Source organism: Oryx dammah, unplaced genomic scaffold (genome assembly GCF_014754425.2).
Source record: "Oryx dammah isolate SB20612 unplaced genomic scaffold, SCBI_Odam_1.1 HiC_scaffold_14, whole genome shotgun sequence".
In the NCBI taxonomy this organism is placed as follows: domain Eukaryota; kingdom Metazoa; phylum Chordata; class Mammalia; order Artiodactyla; family Bovidae; genus Oryx; species Oryx dammah.
The window spans coordinates 7,665,501-7,681,342 of record NW_024070198.1 but is presented as its reverse complement, the minus strand read 5'-3'; the positions used below and the strand labels follow the sequence as shown (position 1 = coordinate 7,681,342).

Here is a 15,842-nt window from a genome sequence, read left to right as displayed (position 1 = left end):
TATGTTACCTGCAAATTCTCCCTCTTCTTATCATCAATGCTTCACTGTATCCCTAAGGCTTTAGAATGAAGTAAAACTCTGTATCACTGCCTTCAAGGCCCTGTGAGACTGGATTCCTGCCTGCCTTTGCAATCTTATTCTCCTTTTCCTTTTCTTCTAGCTCACTCTGTGCTTCAGCCTCATAGGTCTCCTTACTGAACACTGATTGGATAGATCAAGTTCCTTCCAGTCTTTGAACCTTCATATTTGTTTTTCCTTCTACCCAGGATGCTCTTCTCTGTGAATTCTATTACGCAGTCCTCAGCTTTGAGAAGCCTTCCTGACAACTTGTCCTGAAACAGCCTTCCACACGTGACATAACACTAGCGCTCTCTGGATATAGTGAGCCTACTACATGATATCCACAATGTAGAATATCCTTTCATGTTTAGAAAACTAATGAGGCTCTGTTGATCTGTAGTGAATAATACCATCTCTCTCGTTAGAGAGGTAGGTTACATTTACCTATGCATACCTCAGATTGCCCACTTTATCTAAAATTGTGTAGAAAGTCAATTAGCCTTTGTGTATATTTGGGAACTTTCTCTGCAGTAAATAAATGGGGAAGTGGGCTTTCTAATTCATTTTCTTAAACTGAAAATTTGGAAGACCTGTTGCTAATCCTGGCAAAGGTTATCTGGGGATATTATACCACCTAATGAAATCTTTAAGGAAGGAAAGGATCATCATGTTAGTTTTAGCATTTATAAATGAAGGCACACTAAATTCTTAGGGTGTTAGGAAAAGAATCTAAATCTGATGTGTTGAAGCCAACAGACTGGCTCATATAAGAATTGCTTGTTAAATTTTCAGGAATTTTGCAAGCAGGCTGACTTTGCATTAGTAGCTTGAAATTGGCTATGGTGGGAGTATTTATACCATGGAAATTGGCAAACACTACAAACCAGGGCTTTTTTTTCCCCCTGGAGAGTGCATTTAACAGCACACTATTATATAAAGCCAATATTTCAGAGGCTGACAATTTGATGATGAGAAATCAATAGGGCCAGCTTGAAATAACCAAGTTACTTTTATGGTTGTTTGGATTGAAAAAGTCACAAATTTTGAGTGTGGAAGAAAGAGCTTTTTTTAAAAAAAAAAAAAAGAAATAGATTATTCGTACACAGGAGCAGACATGAAGCATTAAAAAAAAAAAATCAAGATCTTTGTATTTGCTTCTTTCGCCTTTCAGGTCAGGCTACTGAATTCTTGCAAAATGTTGTTAAGATATATTCTCAGGGTTAGGGCAGATAGTCACCTTCTGGAACTTGCGATAGCAGCTTTCCTCAGCTCCCAGACTGATAACACAGCTCAGCTGATCCCACATACAGCATCACATGTTAGTTACAATGATTGTGTTAGACTGCTTCTTCAGGGAAAGAAAAAGATTCCAAGAAGAGTTAGGTGGAGGCTCGAATTGATTATGGTTTATAATGTTGGAGCAAGTGGAGACTAATGAGAGTTGCCCTAAGGTTTCAAGCCTTCAGTGGGAAAGGACTTAAAGGAAAATTACATGAAGAGGCAGGGCTTTGAGCATTGCTCACTGACAAGAACGTCTTTAAGGTACACCACTCTGTGAAGGCAGAGAGGGATTATTTGGGATATTTTGGAGGCAAATGTCATTGGGCAATACCTCTATGAAGGGATAAATGGATAAATGATAAGACACAGGTCCTATATTTCTCAGTTTATTTTAAAGTACTACAAAGGCAAAGGTGAAAGCCTCTAGTTAGTTTCTTCAGGGACTTGAGATTGAATGTTCTCCATTTGAAATTAAGTTGGAGAAGCAAGCACATCCTGAAATTCCTTTCTTCTCCTCCAATTTTTGGTAAGCACTTGGAAAACTCGAATAATTCTAAGGGACTGTATAAGACTAAGTTGTGTCATCTTTTCTGATGTCTTCATGAAGCAGGTTAATTGTACTGTTTATGAGTAGAAAGAAAGTGGCTTTCTTCAGTCCTCTTTGGATGTAGCTAATTATTTTCTTGGAAGAAGGCTTTATTTTTAATCTTGAAGCATTTCTAGGGCTTAGATTTTAATGGAGCAGCATTATTATTTCCCAAAAGATAAGATACCATCTGTAGTTAAACAAGATGGGACTCTGGGATTGATATCTAGTCTTTAGTCTTTATTATATTAAAAAATATGAACCCATTGATGACCTTACACTCTGACTGAATGAAAATAAAGGAATTTTTAATAAAGAGAATATTATGCAGTTTGATTAAAATTAATTTCTTAAAGATCAAATAAGTCCTGTTATTTGGAAAAGCAATCCTAGAACAGTAGATCTCAGGAGTCACTATGTAGTTGCTATGGGTTCTTGACCTTGAGGTCAGGAATGGTAAAGATAATTAAGAAGGGAGAGCTTATGAAAATTATAGATGGGGACAGAGTTTTGCATCTTATGTTGAATATTCAATGGAAATAACTCTCTGCCTCAGGAGAAATAAGATTTTAGGAAGATAAAATTAAAAAAAAAAACGTTGAAGGAAACATACAGTTAAATAGTTCTGGCAAATTAAAGTAAAATTCTCACAAACAGGACTTTTAAAATAGAGTCTATTCTGAAGCTCTATTCTGGCCATTCATCACCATCTGTTCATGAAGTGAAAATTCCTACCATTAGTATTTAGACACATGCCATGTGAAAGAAAATCTATTGTAAAGAGTAATATCGATTATACCAATAACAGTTAACCAGTATTAAGAATTTCGGAGAAGGCGATGGCACCCCACTCCAGTACTCTTGCCTGGAAAATTCCAGGGACAGAGGAGCCTGGTAGGAGGCTGTCTATGGGGTCGCACAGAGTCGGACATGACTGAAGTGACTCAGCAGCAGCCAGCAGTATTAAGTATCTAGGCCATTATTGAAACAAGCAGTAGATTTTTATCTTTCCTCACAGCACCCTTGCTTTTCAGAAACTACCTTTGAAATTAAAGAAATTTTCATATGAAAATCATGCCCATTCTAGAAAATTTTAGAGAAAATTGAAAGAAAAAATATAATTCTGTCACCAAAGGCAACCAGTGCCAACATTTATTTCCTTTTGATACTGTTCTAAGTCATGACTGCACACTCTGTTACTACTTCCTGTTACCGCAACTGCAGTTACTATCATCACCTTTTCACGCACCATTTACTGAAAGTAACATTATCTTTTTACCAGTCTTCACATATCTTTTCAGTTTTATTGAAAATAATTGACATATATCAGTATATATATTTAAAGTGTACAGCATGATGGTTTGATTTACATATATTGAAAAATGATTATCACAGTGTTCAGTTCAGTTCAGTCACTCAGTCGTGTCCGACTCTTTGCGACCCCATGAATCACAGCACGCCAGGCCTCCCTGCCCATCACCAACTCCCGGAGTTCACTCAAACTCACGTCCATCGAGTCAGTGATGCCATTCCAGCCATCTCATCCTCTGTCATCCCCTTCTCCTTCTCCATCCCCTTTTCCTCCCCCAATCCCTCCCAGATTCAGAATCTTTTCCAATGAGTCAACTCTTCACATGAGGTGGCCAAAGTACTGGAGCTTCAGCTTTAGCATCATTCCTTCCAAAGAAATTCCAGGGTTGATCTCCTTCAGGATGGACTGGTTGGATCTCTTTGCAGTCCAAGGGACTCTCAAGAGTCTTCTCCAACACCACAGTTCAAAAGCATCAATTCTTCAGTGCTCAGTGAGGTCATACAGTATTTGTCTTTCTCTGATATATTTCACTTAGACAAATGCCTTCAAGATTCATCTGTGTTTTTAGGAATGTTAGGATTTTCTCATTTTTACGGCTGAATAATATACCGTTGTGTATCTATATATCTAGATCCAGATACAGACACACATTACAACTTCTTTATCCATTCATCTATTGGGGATGCTTAGGTTGTTTTCATGTCTTGGCTATTGTGAATAATTTTACTATGAGCATGATAATTCAGATTTTTTTCCAGTTATTGTTTTCACTTCCTTTGGATATATTCAGAGAAGTAGAATGACTAGATCATATGGTAGTTCTAGTTTTTAATTTTTTGAGGAATCGCCACACGGGTTTTCATGGTGGCAGTAACAATTTACATTTCCACTAACATTGTATAAGGGTTCCCTTTTCTCTGCATCCAAACCACCATTTATTATTTATCTTTTTCCTGTGTGTGATGGCTATTCTAATAGGCGTGGAGCGATGTCTATTGTGGTTTTAATTTTTATTTCCCTAATGACTAGAAATGTTGAGTGTCTTTTCATGCGCCTGTTGGTGTCTGCTAATTTTTAAAATACCATTTTACATTTTATAAAATGGAAATTCAGAAAAGTAAGACAACCTGCTAACTTTTAATACATGACAGTACTGGGATTGGGATCCAAATATATATAACTTGAAAGCCTGTTTTTTTGCATTTCACACACACACACGCTTTCATATTCTAAAGACTACTCTGTATCCTCCTTTTTCACTTAAAAATAGTATAATAATTAATTCCCTGCCATTAACTCTTCAAGAAAAGTTTAATTGCCTCAAAACAGCCCATTCTAAGTGGAGTTTTCATTTTGATAGAGTTTGCATTGTTTTCATTTTGATGTGCACCTTTTTATTCACTCAGAACCAAATCATTGCAAAAGATGATGTGTGAAGGCTGGATCAGTTAGACTGAGGTCTAGCGTGGCAGTCGAGCAGAACTGGGGAGTTGCGGGTGCTGTAGTCAGTGTTCACTACTGCAGGTTGCTTCCCTGAAAGCCACTCGTTAAGCAAATGAAGACGAAGACCGGCTTCTAGCCAGGTGCTGTTCAGATTAAGATGTTTAATATAAAATTCCAGATACGCTTCTTACCCTCCGTGTTGTTAAGGTCTCTGTGTTTGTCGTAACCAGCTTCTGACTTCTCTGACAGCACTTTGTGCTGCTCTTGACACAGTATTTCTCCATTTCCCTTTACTTTGATTTTTATATCCCAGGAAGTTGTTCGGTATTTCTTTTCCCAGAGAATTAAATGATCACCCTCTTTTAAGTTCTGAAAAACTTTCCCATTAACCACTGAATCCCAATTAGAGAATTTGTAAACATGTTTCCTGGAGACTACCTGTTTAATCCCACGTTTAAGCTATGTTGTGTAAAACAACTTGTTCAGTATAATTTTATCTGCCTGGTTACCTCAATGTAAGCTGCTTGAAGAGATAAATATTCTCTAAAGAAGCATGAGATATGGATAAAGAACTCTGACATTTATATCAGTTGTTCTGAACAGCTAATTAAATATCAATTCTTTATCATTTTTTTCCTTGAGCACTTGTACTATATATAACTGGTATTGTAGTAGACACTGGGCATAGAGTAGAGAAAAGAAATATAAACTGTCCCTGCCCTCAGGGAGCGTAATATCTGGTGGAAGAGGCACCTAAAAATAAGCAAACATGTTGTGTTTTACTGTAATTGTGTGTAGCACAGTATATCCTGATACTCTTTTATAATTTATAAACTTAGTAATAATACTGTTTCTTCTATACAATTTTGTTGTATTTTGTTCCCATTCATTCTTTAGCTGAGTTTCAAGCTTCAGTTTAAGATGTTTGTCCATTGGTTTGCCAACAGTCTTTGGGTTAAAAAAAAAAAATCCTGAAGCAAAATGGAACTCTGTGATTTTGCTTAGGTACTGGTCCCATATTCATCTAATGATACTTTACTTAAAGGGAGATCTCTCAGTGTCTTTCCTGCTTCCATGGAGTTACTCTTGGGCCAGTCAGGAAATTCTTGGATTCCTAACAAGAAAATGTATGCCTGGCTCTGCTCAACCTCACCGATTGTGAAAGCGCTTGTCAGTTGCGCCAGTAAATCTTCCCTCTCTTACCGCAGGTCCAAGGATCTCATAAAGGAGGCCATCCTTGACAATGATTTTATGAAGAACTTGGAGCTGTCGCAGATCCAAGAGATTGTGGATTGTATGTACCCAGTGGAATACGGCAAAGACAGCTGCATCATCAAAGAAGGAGATGTGGGGTCACTGGTGTATGTCATGGAAGGTATGCTTTGTAACCACGTTCCCCTGACATTCAAATATTCTCTTTTCATCTTATCAGCTGGCACACAGATGGCAGTGTATTACATGAGACAATTCCATTTTTCTTGTTTGTTGTTGTTGAGAAACAGTTTGAAAAGAGGGAGAACACTGCTTAGACACAGAGGTTGATTAATCATTTGAAGTGTTTGTGTTTGGAATTATTAAAATGAAAATCTAGTATTTTTTCAGACATGGGGAAAGGGTAATAACATGAAAAAAACATTGCTATTTATTGCACTGCGTAAGACCACACACTGTCAGATCATTGAGCAAACTCAAAGCTTCAATGGAAGCTCAAGTCTATTGGAAGTATTTTTGGTCAGATAATCAAACTATCTTCAACTCCACTTTTACCTCCTATTATATGACTGGCCTTCCACTATGTTGCTTCTATAAAAAGAGAATGTTTTCAGTGTCTCCTATGTGTCTGATAGAGGTGGATCATAAAGGTTGGATAGCGTATTAACTTCCTGATTATTAAGAGAGGTAGCTTGTTTCATAAATCTTGCACAAACTAAAATAGAAACTGCTTAAAAAAACTGAGGCATGCACTGTATAAATATGTTTTATGCTTCTGTATATTTTCACATTATAAATTTTTTAACTTGAAATTTATAATGACATGTTTTCCTTTTGGGGGACGAAAAAGCCTGAAATCATGAATGAATCAGCTGAGAAGAAAGTGAGTTCAAAGATGTCTATAGCAGAAGACAGTCGGCTTAGAAAAACCACAGTCTATTGATTTGGTGGCAGTTAGTGTTTTACCCAAAGCATTCATGCTGGTGTCCTATAACTGTTAGTTTTACAGGTCATTCAGAAGAGAGGTGTATTTGGGCAAGTCAATTAACTTCTCTGTTTCACTCAGCTTTTGAAAAAGGAGATACTCTTTCTTTCTGGCCGTGGTTCTCCACTGGTGATGAATCTGTCCCCCAGGGACATTTGGTGATGTTCAGAGACATTTGGTTGTCACACGTTGGGTAAGGGTGGGCATGAAGGAGGCTGCTGGTGTCTAGTAGGTAAAGCACAGGGGTGCTCATCAACAGGCAGTGAGTGGCCCACATCCCTGCATGCCCTGTCCTTAGTGCCTATGCTGAGAAATCTTGCTTTCTACCTTCTTTGCGGGACTGTTACGAGGTTGGTATGAGTAAGTTGTGTGGATATATAATGTAAAGTGTAAAACATTGTAGAATAACACTCCGTATTATTTCTATTGAATACTTGAGAGTATGCAAAACATGTTCTTCCTACATTTGTCATTCACCTTTTAATTTTTCTTTGTGATTCTTTCTTGACATACTGAAATAAGGCATTTGATATTTATTAATCTCTATCAGTTTTTTCTTTATAATTTTCAGCTTTGTGTCAGTGTTACAAAGTTTCTCCCCATGCCAAAAGGATGTAAATGTTTGGTTAGGCTTTCCTCTGACAAAAACGAAGTATGGTAAACAAAAACACAAACAATATGTACTTGGCAGAGAATTGCAGGGAAAGGAGGTGAAATTATAGGCAAAGGGTGGATGTGGGTAGTGAGCAGGAGCAATGAGAGAAGTGAAAGAAATATATAGAGGCCAAGTGTATATTTATATTTATATAGAGGCAAATGTAAAGAACTATTAACATTTAGAAACCAAGTTTAAAGCCTTTCTGAGATGATATTATATCAATAGTTTCATATTATTTGATTACTTATGTATTTTACTGGCCAGGCACATTTTTAAGAACATCAATATTGTATGAAGCAGAGTGTACTATACTTCAGTCATTTTAAATGCTCATTGATATTCCAACAAAAGTCCATCTCGTCAAAGCTATGGTTTTTCCAGTAGTCATGTATGGATGTGAGAGTTGGAATATAAAGAAAGCTGAGTATTGAAGTATTGATGCTTTTGAACTATGGTGTTGGAGAAGACTCTTGAGAGTCCCCTGGACTGCAAGGAGATCCACCTAGTCAATCCTAAAGGAAATAAGCCCTGAATATTCATTGGAAGGACTGATGCTGAAGCTGAAACTCCAGTACTTTGGCCAGCTGATGCAAAGAACTGACACATTGGAAAAGACCCTGATTTTGGGAGAGATTGCAGGCAGGAGGAGAAGGGGATGACAGAGGATGAAGTGGTTGGATGGCATCAGTGACATGATGGACATGAGTTTGAGTAGGCTTAGGGAGTTGGTGCGGAGAAGGCAGTGGCACCCCACTCCAGTACTCTTGCCTGGAAAATCCCATGGACAGCGGAGCCTGGTAGGCTGCAGTCCATGGGGTTGCGAAGAGTCGGACACAACTGAGTGACTTCACTTTCACTTTTCACTTTCATGCATTGGAGAAGGACACGGCAACCCACTCCAGTGTTCTTGCCTGGAGAATCCCAGGGACGGGGGAGCCTGGTGGGCTGCCATCTATGAGGTCACACAGAGTCGGACACGACTGAAGCGTCTTAGCAACAGTAGTAGGGAGTTGGTGATGGACAGGGAAGCCTGGCATGCTGCAGTCCATAGGGTTGCAAAGAGTCAGACATGACTGAGCGACTGAACTGAACTGATTGAATTCCATTCTAGAAATGAGTAGTTTGAAAACCTATATGTTCGTGTTCAGTTTTCCTCACACATTTTTTCTAAAAATTTGTTTAATTCATGCCATTTCTGTTTTCTAAGATTAAATTCAACTTTACTAGCTATATTGGAAGGAGCTTGAAAATTGTACTTAATATTTGTTAGTTTTTAGAACTCAATGCCCAACATATAGAGCATGCTTTTTCTAAACACTTTCTGTGTATAAAATTTATTTAATTCTCAAAGTGATCCTGTGAGGTAAGGGCTAGTATTTATTATCCCCTTTTATAGATGTGAAGACTGAGGCCCACCTGGTTTATAGTATAGTTAGGAGTGAACTCAAGTAATCTGGATTCAGAGCTCAAGCTCTTAATTATGGGACTCTGTATTGGTGATGGTTCTCCAAAGAAAAAAAGCCAATGGGTATATGTATGTGTATATCTGGGTACTGAGAGAGAGGTTTATTTTAAGGAATTGACTTCCATGATTGTGGAGACTGGAAAGCCATCGGCTTGCTGGCAAAATTCACCCTTCCTCCAGGTACATCAGTGTTTTTTCCTGATAAGACTTCAACTGATTGGATGAAGTCTTATCAACATTAAGAAGGTAGTCTACTTTAACTCAAAGACTACTAATTTAAATGTTAATTCCAGCAAAGAAATACCTTCATAGAAATGTCTGGTGTAATATTTGACCAAATATCTGGGTATCATGGGCTTACAAGTTGACCTATAAAATTAACCATCACAGGTCCATTCCTTGTCAACGTGGCACCCGTACATATCTCCTTAAACAATACAAAAATATCCAAGTAAAGACAATAATAAGGTTATACTTCTGCCTAACATGATATAATAATCTTGTGTATAAAGAAAACAAACAAGCCATTTTCCCAGAAAAGGATGCAGAGTCCTTGGGTGGTGGTCATTTCTCCTCTCCTCAATACCCCATATCTCAAATATTTTGATGCAACTTTCAGTTCAGTTGCACAGTCGTGTCCAGCTCTTTGCAACCCCATGGACTGCAGCATGCCGGGCTTCCTTGTCTTTCACCAACTCCCGGGGCTTGCTGAAAGTCATGTCCATCAAGTCAGTGATGCCATCCAACCATCTCCTCCTCTGTCGTCCCCTTCTCCTCCTGCCTTCAGTCTTTCTCAGCATCAGGGTCTTTTCCAATGAGTCAGATCTTCACATCAGGATGCAACATTAAGGAGACTTAAATACTATGAAATAAAGTCAATGCATCTTATGTTACATGATAATGGGATCTGCGAGGAAGGGCAACAGAATTTTATGCACAAATGCACTCCCTCAAATATACACACATAAATGAAAACATATTTATAACAAAGAAGAAATATCCATGGCAGACTTCCCTAGGTAAATGTAAATATGCTAATTTTTCCACATTTCATCAAGCTAATTTTAATATATTTTGTTTATTTTCTTTTTGCTGCTAGACTGACTACATAGCAAGTCATCTCAATTATGTTTTTAAAAACAGGGTTCTAAATAGTGTATCTAGTCAAAATCACAGATTTTGCAATGATGGTGTTGGTTGCTTAAAGTTAAATTCTCTAAATGACTGTGCTCTTATAACCTGATGCAAATCTGCCCCCAAGTTGTAATTCTAATCAATTCCATGTAATTTTGGCTTACTTTATGCCAATATTCTCATGTGAAAATAATTAAAAATAACAAATCTTGTCATTTAAATGTTTATAAGTTTTAATTGAGGAAATGTTTCATTGCTTAATTAGTTTTTTATCAACACATTTAATCTTCTCAAAATTTAGATGGCACTCTTCTTGGTATAGATGGATTCTTTTTCATTTGTGAACATTATTAATATTTATAAAGAGTATACCATAGCAACAATGGATGAAGAGACTAGAGGATCTTTCACAAACTTGCTTATTATCGAAACATTCAGAAAAACACCCAGGGAGTTTACATGGAAAACCATTCCAAGTATTCCTACCTCTCTTCAGTTAAATGAAGTTTTCTTCATAAAATGCTTGTTTAACATGTGCCTTCAGTGATTTTTGTTTTAGCCTAGGCAGTGTCCCAAATATTATTGCATACCTAAATGCCAAATTTTCTCATCATTTTAACAGAATAGTCATATGTTAAGACTTAACTAATTAGGATGACAGGGAAAAAATCATCTGGAAGTAGTGTAAATATATCATGTATTTTCAAGCAAAATGAGTTGTATAACTTTCAGATATTTATAGTTGCTGGCTAGTAGAAGTTTTAATTTCAAGTTTTGATTAGAATTATTTTAGTATTAGTTACTTAAGGTAGCAGTGGGTCAAATTGCTAAGGCTTGATTTATGTTTTAATCAAATTTCAAATATATACATGACTTACAAAATAATTGATTACAGCTTATTTTCTTAAACCAATAGATTTTGGTCTTAATTATGGAGTACTGTTTGTTAATATCTTTATACTCGTGCCCTCTTTTTTTTCCGTGAAGGTAAACTTCATCTTTGCTAAGTCACTTCAGTTGTCTCACTCTTTGCAACTCCATGGACTATAGCCCACCAGGCTCCTCTGTCCCTGGGATATTCCCAGGAAAGAATACTCAAGTGGGTTGCTATTTCCTTCTCCAGGGGATGTTCCTGACCCAGGGACTGGCAGGTGGGTTCTTTACCACTAGCGCCACCCAGGAAGCCCAAAACTTCAACTACAGTCATCCAAAGGAAATTCTGATTTAGCAATTGAGAATTGGTAATGTAAATCAAACACCTTCTTTTGGAATTTGATTTAATATTTTTGTATTGAAAAATATGTAGTTTTTATGCATTGAAGTGATGTGCTTAGAGATATTGCTTTTACAGATTTTCTGTGATCTTTCACTGTGGAAGTGCATAGATTACATGTTATTTTCTAAAAATGGCAAGTATCTGTTTAGTGTTCTTTGTTGACTGTTTTAAGTTAAACTTTTAAGCAAAACCATCAAGCTGTTTTAATTTTTATTTTGCAGAGTGCTTGTTAATGATAACAGCTTTTATATAATGCTTTATATATGGCATTGCCCCGATCCCTCTCCTCTTATTAGTTCCTTCTTTCTTTTTACCAGCATAGCTACCATTTAGTTTAATCTTGGTCCACCTCTGAGGTTTTATTGTGTAGGACGGCTGCTGCTAAGTTGCTTCAGTCATGTCCGACTCTGTGCGGCCCCATAGACGGCAGCCCACCATAGAAGGCTCCCCCTTCCCTGGGATTCTCCGGGCAAGAACACTAGAGTGGGTTGCCATTTCCTTCTCCAATACATGAAAGTGAAAAGTCAAAGTGAAGTCACTCAGTCGAGTCTGACTCTTAGCGACCCCATGGACTACAGCCTACCAGGCTCCTCCATCCATGGGATTTTCCAGGCAAGAGTACTGGAGTGGGCTGCCATTGCCTTCTCTGAAGTGTAGGACTAGAGTCTGCCATGTATTGATACTCTCAAGGCTTTCTTCTTTTTTCTGTCTACCATCAATAGTGTTGATTTTGTTTCTCTCACAGGTTTAAAAAAATTTTTTTTAAGAAGGAAAATTTTTTTCAACTCATCACTCAGGTGAGTTTTAGTAGGACTTTTTATGCTAATGCTAAGTGATCTGTGATTGTTGTTCAGTCTGTAAGCTGTGTCTGACTCTTTGCAACCCCATGAAGTACAACACTCCAGGCTTCCCTGTCCTTCATTATCTCCCTGAGCTTGCTCAAACTCATGTCCATTGAGTCAGTGATGCCATCCAACCATCTCAGTCCTCTGTCACCCCCTTCTCCTCTTGCCGTCAGTCTTTACTAGCATAAGGGTCTTTTCCAGTGAGTCGGCTCTTCACATCAGGTAGCCAAAGCATTGGAGCTTCAGCTTCAGGACCAGTCCTTCCAATGAATATTCAGCGTTGATTTCCTTTAGAATTGACTGGCTTGATCTTTTCACTGTCGAAGGGACTCGCAAGAGTCTTCTTCAACACCACAGTTCAAGAACATCAATTCTTTGGCACTCAGCCTTCTTTCTGGTCCAACTCTCACATGCATACATGACTATTGGAAAAACTACAGCTTTGACTATATAGACCTTTGTTGGCAGAGTAATGTCTCTGCTTTTTAATATATTGTCTAGGTTTGACATAGCTTTTCTTCCAAGGAGCAGGCGTCTTTCAGTTTTGTGGCTGCAGTCACATCTAGTCTCTAGATTCTGTTGTTAATTGCGCTGAGATTTCCCTTTGTCTTCTGAAGACCGGTCTTCTGCTTCAATTTGCAGTGAATTGGTTGATACCAGGTCTGCTTGTTAAGCTGATGTCCAACATTATTTGTTCTTCAGTGTGAACATGGATCATGCTAGCCACTCACTATCAACAGTAAACTTACTCAACTTCATACTGCAAATTCTCTCCTGCTCCCCTACTCCTTCCCCTGAAACATTTTTCTGTTTTTATAATTAAATAACATGTGAAAGCTGACATTCAAAGAGGGGTTTTCATATAAAATTGAACATTAGTGAAGAGCCTCACCATGTCAGTTGGCATTCAAAACACTATCCAAGAGTATGAGGGAATTGAATGTATTTTCATATGAATTAGCACAGCAAATTTAACACGAGAAACAGACCGTTTTATTCTCCAAAGTCAGGTGGCGCCTTTTGGCCTTATGAGTGTTTCATGTTCATCTGAAAGCTATCTTTAGGATAGTTAAAATATCAATGCATTTAGAGTTATTTTTGCAGTCCCTTTACTAGAACAAGCTTATCATGTTAATGCTAAAGAAGAAGCTTATGTACTGTGTTAAAAACAAGACAACAGACCCCAGATTCAGCCACTTATGCAGAATCCTATGGCACTAAATTGAGACTCTTATAGTTTTGACTCCCCTAGAAATGGAATCTTAAACCAATCAGGTGTCACCTAATTAGCAGCAGTTAGGTCCTCTATCAGGTAGGATCCTGCTCTCCCTAAAAGGAAAATGACCTTGCTGTAACCAATCCACTTTTTTTCCTCTAACATAGCTTCCTTACTCTTGCTCCTTTATGCCTACAAAAATCTTTTATTTTGTACAGCTCCTTGAAGTTCCTTTCTTAGCTGCTCAATTGAATACTGTCCAATTCATGAATTGTTAATTAAAACCAATAAGATCCTTAAAATTTACTCAGTTGAATTTTGTTTCTTAACAACTACTTAAATAAAAACAGAAGAAAATAAAATCTACTTAGAAAAATGTTATAAGCAAAGAGGATTTGAAATTTTTAAGCATGAATATTGAAATATATTTCAGTTATGAAGTTAGTGGCAAAAACAGAGATCTAAGATAGTTAGATATCCCACAGGGTATTATGTTTATTTTGGGGTGCCAAGCTTCCAAAAAGACTTTAATACACTTGAGTGAGTTCAGGAAGCATGGCATTTATTTTTAGTGAGTGACATGTCTTGTATGGATGGACGGTTTAAGAGGAAATGATAACTGTTTTTAAAAAGCTGAAAACAGTGTCATATGAAAAGGAAACTGGTCTTCATGAGTTTAGATGACCTGAGAAAATGCAAGTTATAGGGAAGTCCACACTGGGTCTTCTTGAGAGTCAATATTCTGCTAATTAATATGTTCCAGAAGTGAATGAAGCAGTCTGATGTCATGGCAAGAACACCATCTCAGGAGGCATTCTGCTGCTGCTAAGTCACTTCAGTCGTGTCTGACTCTGTGCAACCCCAGAGACAGCAGCCCACCAGGCTCCCCCATCCCTGGGATTCTCCAGGCAAGAACACTGGAGTGGGTTGCCATTTCCTTCTCCAATGCGTGAAAGTGAAAAGTGAAAGTGAAGCCACTCAGTTGTGTCCGACCCTCAGCGACCCCATGGACTGCAGCCTTCCAGGCTCCTCTGTCCATAGGATTTTCCAGGCAAGAGTACTTGAGTGGGGTGCCATTGCCTTCTCCGAGGAGGCATTCTAGCAGTGATTATAAGAAGTCTGCTTGGAGAAATTTAGTGTCGGTAGGAGAGGAATTCCCTGTGGCTGAATTGAACACATCTCCTATCTTTTCCCCAAACTCCAAGCTTCTCAATCTGTGGTTTTCTGAACAAATATCTTACAAGTTAACTTATGAGAACCCAACCTCCAAATCTGTATCTTAGAAACTCACCCCTATATACAATATGCATGTTTTCTTTGGGGTGCTTTTGTATCTTGTATTATATAAATCAGTTAATACTGCAAGTATTCTTATGCTACTTCATTTTTCTTCTGGTAGTGTCTTCTATTTTATTACCCAATTTCTTTATCCTTTCTGCTATTGATTATATTTGGGTTGTTCCCAGTTATTTTGATCCTGATTATTTATGAAGCTGAGCATCTTCATGTGTTTATAAGCTGCTGTGTTCTATGAAGTGTCTGTTGTAGTCTTCTGTCCATTTTTCTGTTCGTTGGTTGACTTTATATATTTTGGAGTTTAATCTTGGTCAACTACATGCATTACAAATATTTTCGCTCATCTGTAGCATGTATTTTCTTTTCTTTGTGAAATCTTATGATGAAGCTGCTGCTGCTGCTAAGTCGCTTTAGTCGTGTCCGACTCTGTGCGACCCCATAGACAGCAGCCCACCAGGCTCCCCCGTCCCTGGGATTCTCCAGGCAAGAACACTGGAGTGGGTTGCCATTTCCTTCTCCAATGCATGAAAGTGAAAAGTGAAAGTGAAGTCGCTCAGTCGTGTCTGACTCCTAGCGACCCCGTGGACTGCAGCCCACCAGGCTCTTCCATCCATGGGATTTTCCAGGCAAGAGTACTAGAGTGGGGTGCCATTGCCTTCCTTCTGATGAAGAGAAGTTATTAATTGTAACGTAGTCAAATATATCAGTCTACTTCTTGGCTTGTGCTTTTTGTAACTTTATAAGAATACTGGAAGGCAAGGTTTCTCATGCCTGTGTACATATAAGTACGTGTATGTCCCTGAAGGTATGTGTATAGGTTCAGGATGTGAGATATTATCTCTGAAGGAATAGATCCACATTTATAATATAAAGAAGAGTTGTCTCTTTCAAAGCAGGAAGCTGGAAAGGCAGTACATTTTTGCCTCGTTTTTTTTTTTTTTTCTTTTCCCCACCATATTTAAACAATTTATAAATTGTCCTCAGGGGACAGTAAATATGTTTTTGAATATGCTTGATGACAGTTTTCCTGTGAGTGTAGATTCTATATCTGGAAACAATCACAAGCCATTTAG

At 38.0% G+C, this 15,842-nt stretch overlaps 1 protein-coding gene across 2 annotated transcripts in view; it reads left to right on the top strand.

Annotated features, from left to right (window-relative positions):
• PRKG1 (protein kinase cGMP-dependent 1) overlaps positions 1-15,842 on the top strand; it is a 1,378,000-nt gene that overhangs the window by 171,735 nt on the left and 1,190,423 nt on the right. For both annotated transcript variants that reach the window (XM_040254675.1, XM_040254674.1), the window contains exon 2: positions 5,891-6,057. In XM_040254675.1, the coding sequence (XP_040110609.1) occupies positions 5,891-6,057 (167 nt within the window). The remainder of the gene's footprint in view (positions 1-5,890; positions 6,058-15,842) is intronic.